General features: G+C 45.3%; 1 protein-coding gene across 1 annotated transcript in view; it reads left to right on the top strand.

Annotated features, from left to right (window-relative positions):
• LOC140455290 (zinc-binding protein A33-like) overlaps positions 1 to 15198 on the top strand; it is a 28976-nt gene extending 13778 nt beyond the window's left edge. Inside the window, exon 6 of the mRNA XM_072550038.1 lies at positions 13888 to 15198. Within this exon, the coding sequence (XP_072406139.1) occupies positions 13888 to 14438 (551 nt within the window). The 3' untranslated portion in view covers positions 14439 to 15198. The remainder of the gene's footprint in view (positions 1 to 13887) is intronic.
• The last annotated feature ends 591 nt before the right edge of the window (positions 15199 to 15789 follow it).

The raw sequence follows: 15789 nt of genomic DNA, 5'->3' as shown, positions 1-15789 counted from the left end.
TGAGAAAGTAATGGGTGGTTTGCAGGAGGGACAGGTGACTGGAAAACTGCTATCACTTCCAGGTTAGGGAAGGGTGTGATTTGGGATGATGGAAATATGAGTGGAAATGGAAAACAAAGAAGCAATGAATAGCCATGTGAATAAATAACTCAACTTCTGGCAACGGTGAAATCATTGCAGAGAAGCGTACGATAAATGAAATTGTGTTCAAATATCGCCCGTGTGCCCACAGTATAAACCAAAAAGCTTCTGAACCATGAAGTATTTTGGGGGAATATTTCCTGTTGTAAATGCAGGAAATGAGAGAATCAATCTTCACAGACTGAGTTCAGAGAAACAACATTGTGATGATGAAAAAGTAATCAGTTTGGTGATATTATTTGTCATGGAAAAATTCAGTGACACCAAGGGAACTTATACAGTATATTATTTCTAACAGTGAAGCAGGAGATTAAAAAGAAGGTCTGAGAGGGTAGTAATATCTGGATTACTCCCGGTACCATGTGGTAATGCAGTCGGAATAGGAGGATAGGGCAGATTAATGTATGGCCAAGGAGCTGGTGTAAGGAGTAGAGATTCACATTTTTGAACCATTGAGATTGTTTCTGGGGTAGAAATGACATGTATAAGAAGGACAGGTTGCACCTGAATTGGAAGGGGACCAATATCCTGGTGGGGAGATTTGCTCGTGTGACTGGGGAGGATTTAAAATACTAAGAGATGGTTGTGGAGGTGGGGGGGCATTGGTAGTAGGGGGGGGGGGGCGTGGTGGTTGAGGATTTGGGTGGTTAGGAGGGAGCTGATAGGACTCAAAGAGATAGTGAGAAAAGAGATAACGTGAACAACAGCATTGCAGAGAATGAGGTAAGACTGAGAAATTAAACTGCATTTATTTTAATGCAAGAGACCTGACAGGTAAGGCAAAAGAACTTAGGGAATGGTCGGGAACATGGGATTGGGATATCATAGATATTCCCGATGAAATGTGGAGCAGGGAAGGGTGGAACTGGCAGCTGAATTTACTCGTGTATAGATGTCACAATAAAGATAGAAATGGAGGTAAGAGAGGAGGAGAATGGCATTTTTGGCTAAGGACAACATTATGGCTTTACTTAAAGAGGATATTCCTGGGAGATCGTTTTGGGAAGTTATCTGGGTGTAACTAAGAAATGAAAAAAGGATGATTACGTCATTGGGATTGCAGTATAGGCCCTTAAATAATAAGTGGGAAATTGAAAAGCAAGATGTAGGGAAATCTCAGATATCTGTACAAATAATAGGGTTGTTATGGTAGGGGATTTTATCTTTCCAAACATAAACTGGGACTGCCATTGTGTTAAAGGCTTGGTTGGGAGAGGAATTTAAGTGTGTCCAAGAAAATTCTCTTAATCAGTATGTGAATGCACCTACTAAATAAGGAGCAAAACCTGACTTTCTCTTGGGAAATAGGGCAGGGCAAGTGACTGAGGTGTTGGGGGTCACCTTGGGGCAAGTGATAATAATTCTATTAGTTTTAAAACAGTCATCAAAAAGAATAGACCGAATCTAAAAATATGCTTCCAAATAAGAGTAAGGAAAAGTTGATGGTACTGGGCAGGAACTTTCAAATATTGATTGGGGCAAACTGCTTACAGGTCAAGGGATGGTTGGAATGTGGGAAACCTCCAAAGATGAGATAGTGGGAGTTCAGAGACAGTGTGTTCCAATTAGTGAGAAGGGCAAACTTGGTAGGACTAGAGAAATTCAGGCTCTAGTCAAGAAAAATAAGGAGTCATTTGCCAGGTATTGACAGCTAGAATGGAGTGAATCCCGAGAGGAGTATAAGAGCAGGAGGAGTGTACTTAGAGGGAAATCAGGAGGGCAAAAACTGGACTTGAGAGCTTTGGCAAATAGGTTTAAGGAGAATCCAAAGAGATTCTACAAGTACATGAAGGGCAAAAGAATAACTAGACAGAAAAAAATAACTAGACAGATCAAAGGGGATGTTTACGTGTGGAAGCACAGGAAATGGGTGAGATGGTAAACGAATATTTCACATCGGTGATTTACTGTGGAGAAGGACGTGGAACTTGTGAAATAAATAGTGATGTCTTGAAGAGTCCATATTACAGAAGAGGAGGTGCTGTCAGTCCTAAAATCCATAAAGAAGATATGTCCCTGGAACCTGATCAGATTTATCCCAGAACTTTGTGGGAAGCTAGCAAAGAGATTGCCGGCACACTGATGAGATATTTGTATCATCAATAGCCAAGGGTGAGATATGGCAAGACTGGAAAATTGTTAATGTTGTGCCATTATTTAAGTAAGGCTGTAACAAAAAGCCAGGTGATTGATGAGCCTGACGTCATTGGTGGGTAAGTTGTTGTGGGGGATTCTGAGGGCCAGTTATCATCATTCGGAAAGGCAATGATAGTCCTCATGGCTTTGTGCATGGGAAACCTTAACTCACTGACATGATTGAGATTTTTGAAGAGGTCACAAAGAAGATTGTCCTCGTGCTCTGTCTCTTCCCTCACTCTCATTCTCCCTTCCCCTTCTATCCCACAATGCCCATTCCTGTCAGTTCCCAATTCTGTCACTCTCACCCTCAGCTTTATGCTCTGTTTCACTTCACTCTCCCTTCTGCCCCACACTCAATCTTATCTCTCCCCTCCACCTGGCTCTGCTACTCCATTGATGTTCTCTCTATATCAAATCCCAGCTCTACATCCCCATTACTTCAAATCTCACTCGTTAATAACCTCACATTCTCCCCTCTCACTCAACATCACACTCCCTCCTCATAATTATTCTCACTTTCTCTGGTCCATCCATCTCCTCAGGATATCAATAATACAAGGCAGTTCACATCAACATAATTAACCATAAGATAAAATCAAGAACTGTGGATGCTGGAAATCTGAAACCAAAACAGATTCTATCAGAAAAAACTGAGTATTTCTGGCAGAAATTATGAAGAGTAAGCAGAGTTAATGTTTCTAGTCTAGTGACCCACCTACAGAACTAGATAGTAGCTTGAAAGAGATGATATATATGCTGAAGACAGACTGTCTAGGTAGGAGCGCGGGGTGGGGTTTGGCAAGAAATAAAGCAATCATTGGAGACAAAGAGCCCAGAAGCAGAGAACAAAGTTAGTCAGACAAAGAGATGGATAATCGTGAGTCAGGGAGACAGAAAAGTTGACAGTGGGTATTATAAGGATGTGAAATAGGGCTGGCTGTACTGAAAGTAGCTCATGTCATGACAGGGCATGGGATGTCCATGTGGGTAAAGGACATGGAAGGTGTTCACACTCTAACATTATTGAACTCAATACTGACCTGAAGGTTGCAGGGACCCCAAATGGGAAATGAGATACTGTTCTTCCAGCTTGAGGCTCAGCACAAACTGGAAAAACAGCAGTTCATTTTTCACTCCATTGAAGCCACATCAGTCATAGAGAGTCATAGAGATGTACAGCACAGAAACAGACCCTTCAATCCAACTTATCAATGCAGACCAGTTATCCTAAACTAATCTAGTCCCATTTACCAGCACTTGACCCATATCCCTCTAAACCCTTGCTACTCGTTTAGCTGTCCAGATGCCATTTAAATGCTGTAATTGTAGTAGAATCCACCATTTCATCTGGCAGCTCATTCAATACACACAAAACCCTTTGTGTGAAAAAATTGCCCCTTCATTCCCTTTTATATATTTCCCCTCTTACCCTAAAACTATGTCCTCTGGTTCTGCACTCCCCCACCCCAGGGAAAAGACCTTGTCTATTTATCTAATCCATGCCCCTCATAACTTTATAAACCTTTTATAATTTTGTAAAGTTGCCACTACGCATCCGACAGTTCAGGGAAAATAGCCCCAGCCTGTTCAGCCTCTCCCTGTAGCTCAAATCCTCCAACTCTGGCAACATCCTTGTAAATCTTTTCTGAACTCTTTCAAGTTTTACAATATCATTCTGATAGGAACGACACCACAACTGCGCACAATATTCCAAAAGTGGTCGAATCAATGTCCTGTCCAGCTACAACATGACATCCCAACTCCTATTCTCAATGGTCTGACCAATAAAGGAAAGCATACCAAATGCCTTTTCGTGATCTTATCTACCTGTGACTCTACTTTCATAGAACATAGAAAAGTACATGCCCTTTGGCCCACGATGTTGTGCTGAGACTTAATCCTAATGTAAAATATAGTAACTTAACCTACACACCCCTCAACTCACTGCTATCCACATGCATGTCCAGCAGTCACTTTAATGTCCCCAATGACTTTGTTTCCACTACCTCAACTGGCAACATATTCCATGCATTCACAACTCTCTGCATAAAGAACCTACCTCTGATGTCTCCTTTATACCTTCCTCCTAATATCTTCAAACTATGACTTCTCGTACAAGTCAACCCTGCCCTGAGGAAAAGTCTCTGGCTATTGACTCTATCTATTCCTCTCATTATTTTGTACACCTCGATCAGGTCTCCTCTCTTCCTCCTTCTCTCCAGAGAGAAAACTCCGAGCTTATTCAACCTTTCTTCATACAGCAAGCCCTCCAGTCCAGGTAGCATCTTGGTAAACCTTCTTTGCACCCTCTCCAAAGCCTCTGTATCTTTCCTATAGTAGGGCGGCCAGAATTGGACACAATATTCCAAGTGTGGTCTCCCCAGGGACTTGAAGAGTTGCAGCAAAACTTCACGGCTCTTAAACTCGATACCCCTGTTAATGAAAGCCAAAACACCATATGCTTTCTTAATAACCCTATCCACTTGAGTGGTAACTTTGAGGGATCTATGTACTTGCACACCCAGATCCCTCTGATCCTCCACTCTGCCAAGAATCTTGTCTTCAATGCTACGTTCAGCATTCAAGTTCAACCTTCCAAAATGCATCTCTTAGCATTTATTCAGGTTGAACTTCATCTGCCATTTCTCAGCCCAGCTCTGCATCCTGTCTATGTCACACTGCAGCCTGCAGGAGCCCTCTATACTATCGATGACACCTCCAACCTTTGTGTCATCTGCAAATTTACTAACCCACCACTCAATCTCCTCATCCAAGTCATGTATAAAAACTACAGAGAGCAGAGGCCCAAGAACAAAGCCTGCGGGTCCCCACTCAACACTGTCCTCCAGGCAGAATATTTTCCATCTACAACCACTCTCTGCCTTCTGTCAGCAGCTAATTCTGAATCCAGATAGCCAAATCTCCCTGTATCCCATACTTCCTGACTTTATGAATGTGCCTACCATGGGGAACCCTATCAAATGCCTTGCTGAAATCCATATACACCACATTCACTGCTCGACCATCGTTGACCTGTCTTGACACCTCTTCAAAGAACTCAATAAGATTTGTGAGGCATGACCTGCCCCTCAAAAAGCCATGCTGACTGTCTTTAATCACACTATGCTTTGCCAAAGTCATAAATGCTATCCATCAGAATTCTTTCCACAACTTTGCTGACCACAGACATAAGACTGACTGGTCTGTAATTGCCAGGGAATTCCCTATTACCCTTCCTGAAAAGTGGATCAACATTCACCTCCTTCCAATCCTCTGGTATGACTCCCATGGAGAGTGAGGAGGCAAATATCCACGCCAGTGGCTTAGCAACCTCCTTTCTCACTTCCCGGAGCAGCCTAGGATAAATCTGGTCTGGCCCTAGGGACTTATCAATCTTAATGTTTTCCAAAATTTCTAGCACATCAACTTCATGAATCTTGATCTGGTCAAGACTGTATCCCAGCTCCTCTAAGTTTTCATTTACAACAAGTTCCCTTTCCTTGGTGAAAACTGAAGCAAAAACCTCATTTAGGGCTTCCCCTATCTGCTGAGACTCGACGCACAAGTTCCCTCCGCTATTCCTGATCTGCCCTACCTTCTCCCTGAGCATTTCCTTATTCCTCACGTAAGAGTAAAACGCCTTTGGGTTCTCCCTAGTACGTCTTGCCAAGCCTTTTTTGTGCTCCCTCCTGGCTCTCCTCAGTCCATTTCTGAGCTCCTTTCTAGCAAGCTTGTAATCCTCCAAAGCTGTGCTAGATTCTTGCTTCCTCCACCTTACGTAAGCTGCCTTCTTCCTTTTGACGAGAAGCTCCTCTGTTCTCATCATCCAAGGTTCCTTAATCTTACCCCTTCTTACCTGTCTCAGAGGAACAAACTTCAAGAAACTGCGAACTTACACTCCAAGATCTCTCTGTTCAGCAACATGAATTTGATTGAGTTTTTTTGAAGAAGTAACAAAGAGGATTGATGAGGGCAGAGCAGCAGAAATTATCAGTCTGGACTTCAGTAAGGCATTCAAAAAGGTTCCTCATGGTAGACTGGTTGGCAAGGTTAGATCACATATATTCCAGGGAGAACTAATGATTTTGATACACAACTGGCTCAAAGGTCAAAGACAGAGGATGGTGGTTGAGGTTTGTTTTTCAGACTGGAAGCCTGTGACCAGCAGAGTGCCACAAGGATCGGTGCTGGCTCCACCACTTTTCTTCATTTGTATAAATGATTTGGTTGTGAACCTAGGAGGTATAGTTAGTAAGTTTGCAGATGAAACCAAAATTGGAGGTGTTGTGGACAGAGAAGAAGGTTACCTCAGAGTACAATGGGATCTTGATCAGATGGGCCAATGGACCGAGGAATAGCAGATGGAGTTCAATTGAGATAAATGTGATGTGCTGCATTTTGGAAAGGGAAATAGCTGCAGGCCTATACACTTAATGGTAAGGTCCTAGGGAATGTTGCTGAACAAAGAGACCTTGGAGTACAGGTTCATCATTCTTTGAAAGTAGAGTTGCAGGTAGATAGGATGGTTAAGAAGGTGTTTGGTATACTTTCTTTTATTGGTCAGAGCATTGAGTACAGGAGTTGGGAGGTCATGTTGCAGCTGTACAGGACATTGGTTAAACCACTTTTGGAATATTGTGTGCAAATCTGGTCTCCCTCCTATCAGAGTGATGTTGTGAAACTTGAAAGGGTTCACATAAGACAGACAAGGATGTTGCTTGGGTTGGAGGATTTGAGCCATAGAGAGAGGTTGAATAAGCTGGGACAGTTTTATCTGGGAGTGTCAGAGGCTGAGTGGTGACCTTGTGTCAGACAACAGTATAGGTTTCTTTCTCTGACCATGTGGTCACTGCCTTTGTCTGTCTTCCTCCTCATCCTTCCTCCCTCAAAGTTCCAAAACAATGCAAAAGCTTAGAAATCAGTAATTGCGGCTCATGGAATTTGAGGAAATCACCGCCAACACCTTAAATACCTCAAAAAGGGAGCAGCTCTTACAGCCACAATTTTTTCCAGATCTCCATCTTGGATTACCCAGAATCCATCTTTGGGGAGAACTTTATAAAAAAAAATTGGGAATTACATTGTTTGGAGTTTACTAGAGACCCACGCCAGTCAGAGATAGATTAAGTGCTGATATTGTAGCAAATCTCAGAGAAGTGCAAGCATAAAATGTTAATAATATCAAGGAAATTCAGCTTCCCTAGGTTGAACTGGGACAGACAGATTGTGAAGGGCTCGGACAGGACAGAATTCTTAAAATGTCTCCATGTGATCTATTTAAGGCAGTGTGTAGAAATTCCAACAGGAGACAGAGCAGGGCTGGAACAGCTGAGATTCACCAAGATGTTGTCTGGCCTGGAGCGTTTCACCTCTGAAGACAGCCTCGATCAGCTGGGATGTTTTCATTGAAGCAGAGAAGGCTGAGGGGGGAGTCTGATGAAGATACAGAAAGTTATGAGGATTACAGATTGGGTAGATAGGAGGATCCCTCAAAAAATCCTTCCTATTCATGTACACATCCAGATGCCTTTAAAGTATTATTATTGAATCCAACTCCATCACCTCCTCTGGCAGCTCATTCCATACATGCACCACCCTCTGCGTGAAAAAGTTACCCCTCAGGTTCTTTTTAAATCTTACTCATCTCACCTTAAACTTGTGCCCTCTATCTTTGGAGGCATCTACCCTGGGCAAAATATATTGGCTATTCACCCTAGCCAAGCCCCTCATGGTTTTATCAACCTCTGTAAGGTCACCGCTTTGTCTCTAACATTCCAGGGAAAAAAAGCTTATTCAACCACTGCCTATAACTCAAAACCTCCAGTCCCAGCAATACCCCTGCAAATACCCTCCACACACTCTCAAGCCTCACAACATACTTACCCCATGACCAGAACCACACTCCAATCTAGGTAAAAACAATGACTGCAGATCCTGGAAACCAGAGTTTAGATTAGAGTGCTGGAAAAGCACAGCAGTTCAGGCAGCATCCGAGGATCAGTAAAATCGACGTTTCGGGCAAAAGCCCTTCAGGTGGAATCAGCATTCTTGATGAAGGGCTTTTGCCTGAAACGTCGATTTTACTGCTCCTCGGATGCTGCCTGAACTGCTGTGCTTTTCCAACACCACTCTAATCTAAACCCTACCCTCCAATGTCCCTCACCAATGCGCCGCCCAGCCACAACATGACACCCCAACTCCAACATTCAACATTCCAACCAATGAAAGTAAGCGTGCCATACTCCCTCTTCACCACCATGTCCACCTGCAACTCCACTCCAAGGAACCATGTACCTGTACCCCCTGACCTCCTGCTCAGTAACACTCACCAAGACCCCACCAGCAACTGTTGGTGTCCTAGTTTGCCTGACCAAAATGCAACACCTCACATTTATCAAGATTAAACGCCATCTGCCACTCCACGGCCCATTGGCCACCTGATCAAGGTCCTGTTGCTGTCTGAAATAATCTTCTTTAAAGTCCACTAGATATTTCTTTTGTGTCATCTGCCAATTTACGAACCATGCCTTCTATGTTTGCACCCAAATAATTTAAGTACACGACCAAAAGCAATGTGACCTAGCCCCTATCCTTATGGCACACTGCTGGTCACAGACCTCCAGTCTGAAAAGCAACTGTCTACCATAAGCCTCTGTCTCCCACCTTCAAGCCAATTTTTATTGAATTGGCTAATTCCCATGTGATCTAACCTGTCTAACCAATCTACCATGGGGAACCTTGTTGAAACCTTTTCTCAGGTCTACATCAACAATATCTAGCTCTCTGCCTTAATCAATCATCTTTGCTACCTCTTCAAAAAACTCAAATCAAGACACAATTTCCCACTTACAAAGCCGTCTCGACTATTCCTAATTAGTCCTTGTCTTTTCAATTGCATATAAATCCTGTCCCAACCCTCTCCGATAACGTACCAACCACTGATGTAAAGCTCACTGGTCTAGAGTTCCTCACTTTTCCTTTCAGCCTGTTTAACTTAATGGCACTAAATTAGACAGCCTCCAGTTCTGGCACCTCACCTGTTGCTGTTGATAATACAAGTATGTCAGTAAGAGCTCCAGGAATATCTCCCCCCCCCACCACTTCCCTAGTTTCTGGGAAACACCTTATTGGGTCCCAGGCATTTATCTAGCTTTGTACAATTGAAGACATCTCCTCTTCTTGTAACATGAACTCCTTTCAAGATATCACTATTTATTTCCCCAAGTTCCCTAGTTGCTGGGAAATGGAATAGAAGTTGATATGCTCTTCATGATCAGCATGGCCACAATGGGCTGAAGGGCCTCATTTTATGCTGTATTAGTTCTGGCCATGTAGGTTGATTAGCTCAGTTGGCTGGACAGCTGGTGGGTGACACAGAGTAACAGTGCAGGTTCAGTTCCTACACTGTGAAGGTCCTGTCTTCTCATCCATGCCCCTTCAATGAGGGATGATAACACTGACAATAAACTCACCACAGCTTGCTCTCGGATCAGAAACCAGTCCCTCTACTATGTCAGCTTCACTTTCTATGACTCAAGAAGTGGACTCTCTGATTCTCTCTACAACTAAAAGATAACATGTTTATCTTTGTTTAATCTACCTCGACACAAAGGTTAACCTCCCAATAATCTTCTTAATTACTCACTGCTCCCAAACACTAACATTTTCTGACTTATGTACTGGAACACCCAGATCATTCTGTAACTCACAATTCTGCAGGTTTTCTCTCTCAGTAATGCTTCTTGTTTTTAAAATTCTTCCTTGTGAAGATTCTCTTCTACCCTCACATCATGCAGACCTCACATTATCCCCCATTGTCTCACCCCTACAACAACCCATTCACCATCCCGAAGTTGTCCAACCTCCTCATCCTTGCCTAACCCACTCTCTCTCATCTCCTCTCCCTCTTCAATCAGATCCACTCCCTCCAGCAAAGCTAGCCCATTTAACAATGCCTCACTTCTCCTACACTTCTCTGCCATTTACCACTCTTCCTCAGACTGCCTTCCCCATTCCACACCCCCATCCTATCCCTGGTTTCCTACATGCCCCCCATGTCAATCACACTTCCCCCTTCTCTCCTCACATTTTACGCCAATGTCAAACACATCACTCCCCTGGCCTTCTTACCCTCATATTCACTTGTCCTCACTCTTCCCTCTCACTCACAATTCCCCTCAGTTTCTCTTCCAGCCTACTCTCCAATTACTCCCCCACCTCACCCCAACTCCCTGACACTCTCATCCCCCTGACTCTTCACTTGCCTGTTAAGGACCAGGCCAGACTCCCTCAAAACATTTTGAGATGTTAGCCCAGACCCTAACATTTCTATTTGTCGTCAGCAGGTGTACACTGGATATTCCAGGAGGGATGCAGCTGGCCCAACCACTCAGTTTAAAATAAAGCAGTATTTGTTTACACACAAACAGAAGAATTTAAATTTAGAATTATATAACTATTTAAAAACCCTATCAACTCACTCACAAATTAATGATGCTGTTCCAAATATTTGCAACATCCCCATAAACACCCCCTTGGCAAAAAAGAAAAAATAAAGTTGAGCTGGGGGAACTGGCCTCTTCCCTTTCATTGTACAAGTGATTTTTTTTACTCAAAAGCCTTTTAAAACCTGAGGCACAATCTGTTGGCTCTTATCAAATTGGCCCTAAAACCCCATACAAACCAGACACATCGGAACCTATGTATTTACAACCTCCCTGAAAAAAGAAATAAGGACAACCTAACCTTGTTAAATGAGCAGAATCGTCACACCCCTCACATACCCCCACACTCTCGGCGTTCCCCTACACATCTCCTTTTCACTCTCTCCTCCCATCTCCCTGATTCTCCTCCAAGTCATCCACCTCATTTTCATTCCTCTTCCCACTCCTCCTCACTGCCAATTTCCCTCTCCTTTTCCCTTACCCCGCCTCTCCCCTCCTCCACACTCATGACATCGCACAAGCCTACCTCTTTATTCACCCCATCAGTCTCTCCTCAGTATCCTTGTCCCTATCGCTCATTGCATTCCCCTTCCGTCTCCACACAGGCCTCACTCTCCTCCCCCTCCCTCCCTATCACTCTTCCATGGACCTCATTCTCCATTCCCTACCTCTAACCAACACTCCCTCCTGGTATCCCAGCCCACTCAATCCTGCTCTAATTGTCTCCCTTCTGCTCACTCCCACCTTTGACCCTACTCTTCCTATCATCCACCCTTGCATCTCACACTCCCTCTCTGCCCTCCTGCTCATTCACCTTTCACTCTTCCCTCTCATTCACTGTCCCCACAGACTAAGGCCTCACTGCTTTCTCCAGCTCCAACCCACTATCCTCCACATTCTCCACATTCATCCATTCCTTTCGATTGTTCACCATTCAGTCCTCCCCCACCCTCTCTTCATTGTCCAATTTTCACAAATCCCTTCACCCTCCACCTCATTCTCCAATCCTCATTCTCCTTGTCACTCCACCTCCCCTTGACACACTGGTTGCCCACACTCTCCAATCTCCCTCCCCATCAATGCCCACACATCCCCTCCTACTCTCCCCTTCCCCCTCCATCTCACTGCCTCCCTGTTCCTCAATCCTCACACCCACTCAGCCCTCTCCTCCCTCTCCCCCACTATCCTCTTGAGCACAGCTCCCAATCCGGTCAGTCTCCCCTCAGCCTAACTCTGCTCTCACCCTCTGCCTCACACTGCCCCTCACTCTGATCTCACATTCACCAACCCCCTCCACTCCATTCCTCCATAATCACTCTGCCCTGATTTCCCCCACCCCTGACTCTCCCCTCCCTTTTAATCTTGCCTCCTCATACTCTCCTCCCCTTCAGTCGCACCTCCACTTCTCTCCCCCCACCTCATCCTCCAATTCACTCACGTCCAGAATTCCCACAAGACCTTATTTTGTTCTCTCACTTCCACATTACTTCCCCATACTCTTAACACTTTGCTACCCCTATATACCCCGTCACTCCCCGCCACTCACTCACCCCTCCTATGGCCAAAAGTAACCTGTCTTTCTTCTCTCCAGCTCAGACATCTCTTCCTCCTCACTGTCACCTCCCTTTCTTTCTTCCCCTCACTCACTGCATCACTGTCCCTCAACCCTCCCACTCACTCTCCCAATCTGCAAACCTCAAATGTCCACTTATTTTGCAGACCTCCTGTCCTCACCCTCCCATTCTATCCTGTCACTCACTCTCCCTTACCCCATCTCAAACAGTCCCCTCCCCTCACAAAACCTCCACACCCTCTCCTACATCCTTACTCAGCTTCCAATCACTCCCTCTTCCATCACTTCCCCATCTCTTCACTCTCCCCTCATTTCCTTCTATTCTCCGTCATGCTCCCCTCCCCTTCCCTGAAATCTCCCTTACAAATGCAACCTCACTCTAACCCTCCCTCAGTATCCCCACTCCCTTGCTGCCCCTCACTATCCCTATTCCCACCCACTCACATCAACTCACTCTCCCGTTCCTCTTGCATTCACCAACCTTCCATTTACTGTCCCCTCCTACCCCAATCTCCCTTTCCCCTCACCCTCATGCTCCCTTCATTTTTATCGTACCCCTACCTGTGCTCATTTCCCCATTACTCTACCCTCTTCTCATTCTCCTCTTCCTCTTCCTCTCCCTTCCCTGTTCCATCAACCTCACTCTCCTATTCACTGTCCCCTCCCAATTCATGTTTTCCTCCTGGACTTAGACATCTCCCCTTCCAGTCCAAGCCCAATCTCTCTCTCTGTCTGTCTATTCTCTCCCTCACACTGCCCTCTCCCCACCCTGTCCATACCATTCACTCTCACCCACCTCTCCCGTACCCCTCACTCTGTTCATGACTCTCCCCTCCTGTATTCCTCCATCTGACTTTGCCCTATGCTGACCCACACCCCCTTGCTCTCCCCTCACTCTCACTCTCCTTCCCCACCCCCTAGTGCTTCTTCTCCCTCCACTTCTGCCACACTCTCTGCCCCTAACTCTCCCTCACCTTCTGCTTCAGTTTACACTCCCCAGCGCACTCCCCCCTTGCCACTACCATCACACTTCCCATTCCCATAATTCCCCCTTCTTCTCCCCACTCCTCCTGGCTCTCCAGATGATGCTGCATTCCCCAACTTGCCCTTTCTCTCTCCCACTCCCTTTTTTACGTCTCCTCATTGCTCACCCCCCCCCCACCCAACGAGCTCCCTCTCATTCTCCACACCTCTCCCATACCACCCCTTCTCTCTCCCCCCTCTATTCCACATCTCTTCACTCTCCCCCTCCCTCCTGTGATAGTGTTAAGATAGGGTTAGGGTTCTGTTCTTCATTTGCCCACTCACACCCCTCCAAAATGAACCCTCTCACGCCCCTCCCTCACTCCTCCTTTCCCATTCCCTCTGCCTTACCCATCCTTCCTCCTCATTCCTCCACTCTCATCACTCACTGCACTCTCCCTCACTCACTCCTCTTTCCCTGACCCTCCCCTCTTTCAAACTCCCCTTTTCCAGACTCGCCCTATCTCCCCTTCACTCCCACCTCCCTCTTTCGCTCAGCCCCTCACTCCCTGCGCCCCTCACTGCCTGCTCACTTTCCCTGACGGTGTTATTTGATCTCTCCCCCAGCTCCAGCCTCTCTGACTCTGGATCCGAACATAGCCCATCCCCAGCTCATCCTGTCTGAGGACCTGACCAGTGTGAGACTCGGAGACAAACGGCAGCCGCTCCCTGACTCCCCGGAGAGATTTGATCCCTGGCCTTTCGTCCTGGGATCAGAGGGATTCACATCAGGGAGACATTACTGGGAGGTGAAGGTGGGGGACAAGACCTGGTGGGGTCTGGGAGTGGCCCGAGAGTCTGTGAAGAGGAAAGGGGAGATCAGCCCGAGCCCGGAGACTGGATTCTGGATTGTGAGGCTGTTACCCGGATGTTATTATTTTGCCACCACCTCCCCCTCACCGACCCCCCTCTTCCCGAGTGTGAATCCCCGGAAGATCGGGGTTTTCCTGGACTATGAGGGTGGACGGGTGTCATTTTACAATGCGGACACCATGTCCCATCTCCACACTTTCACCCACACTTTCACTGAGAGGATCTTTCCCATCTTCAATCCGGGATTGAATGATGACGGGAAAAACTCCGCCCCATTGACAATCTGCGGGATTAAAGGGCACTGACAGATCCATCCCATAATTTCACCCCGTCCCCCTGCCTCCTGCCAGCTGTAAACTGATGGGGGTCGGTCTCAGTCTGGGGGAAAGAGGGAGGGGGGGAGAGAAGAAACAAAGAGAAGCTCAATTGTAGAGAGGGACTGACTGGGTAGAATGAGCTGTGAGCTGCAGGAACCCGGGGACCTTCCTGCCTGTAATGTTGCTCCACAGGCGGGAGGTGGCTCTACATGACGGTGTTGGAGATGAATCAGTCAGTGGGTCTCAGACTGGGCTCAGGGGAGTCTTTCCAGGGGGATACCAAATCATTTCACTGCAGGGTCAGTGGGGTATTTCCAAGGGGCCTGGGCTGAATCAAAATAAAATGTCAGACTGATCTTTAGACTCTCACCATGTGTCAGTAATGTATATCCCACACATGATTTAAAAACATTGAGAAACTGATCTTGTAAATATTGCCAATGATGTTACTGCTCTTTCATAAAATTGAACAATTTGAAAACCTCAGATTTGAAAGTGATGGGGTGAACTGATTGTTTATGTCATGATCAGATAATATCTATCCATGTTTAAAATAATTCAGTTGGTGCACACTGGAATGTAGGTGGAGTCACAGTTCACTTATCCCTGAGTTATTACTCTTTTATCTTTATCTGCAGTGAAATAATCCTTAAATCACCCCAATGAAAATGTTTGATAAAAATCATTACTCTAGCACTCTATGCATGGTACATATTCAGATTATGTCAACGTTTATGTAATTATATTTTTTATTGGAGTGCAGTATCAAATTTGAAAATACTTTCTTCAATCAAACCAACATCTGTGATTCACTGGAATGAAAGCAAAGCTTCAAAATAAAACTTCATCAATAAATCCAAGAATCAGAGAGTAAACCTGATGTCATTTTATTTGCAAATTTCTCCAGAACATGTATCCTTTTGCCGTGAATTCCAACTTCATCAGGATTATTTTAAAGTTCACTGTTTCAAGTTAGTTACCTGGAAACGATACCACTTTTACTCTGGACCTTCAGTCGTTGCCACCTCAGGTATGGTGTTCAAGTCATAGATTGATAAACTCTAATAGCACGGGGACAGGCACTTGACCCAAACTGGTTCATGCCAACCAAAATGTCTATCCACACTCACCCCATTTGCTTGCACTTGACTCATATCCTTCTAAACCTTTCCAAAGCACATATTTATCCAACTGCCTTTAAATGTTGTTAATGTACCATTTCAAACAATCCTACTGGCAGCACATTCCATATGCATTCCACCCTTTGTATAAAAAAGTTGCACTTTTATTCATTCCTCTCTAAGTTTAACCTGATACCCTCTCGTCCTTGGTTCCCCAT

This window comes from Chiloscyllium punctatum, chromosome 30 (genome assembly GCF_047496795.1).
Source record: "Chiloscyllium punctatum isolate Juve2018m chromosome 30, sChiPun1.3, whole genome shotgun sequence".
NCBI classification, from domain to species: domain Eukaryota; kingdom Metazoa; phylum Chordata; class Chondrichthyes; order Orectolobiformes; family Hemiscylliidae; genus Chiloscyllium; species Chiloscyllium punctatum.
The sequence above is the reverse complement of the archived record's forward strand: the minus strand, read 5'-3'. Positions and strand labels throughout refer to the sequence as shown.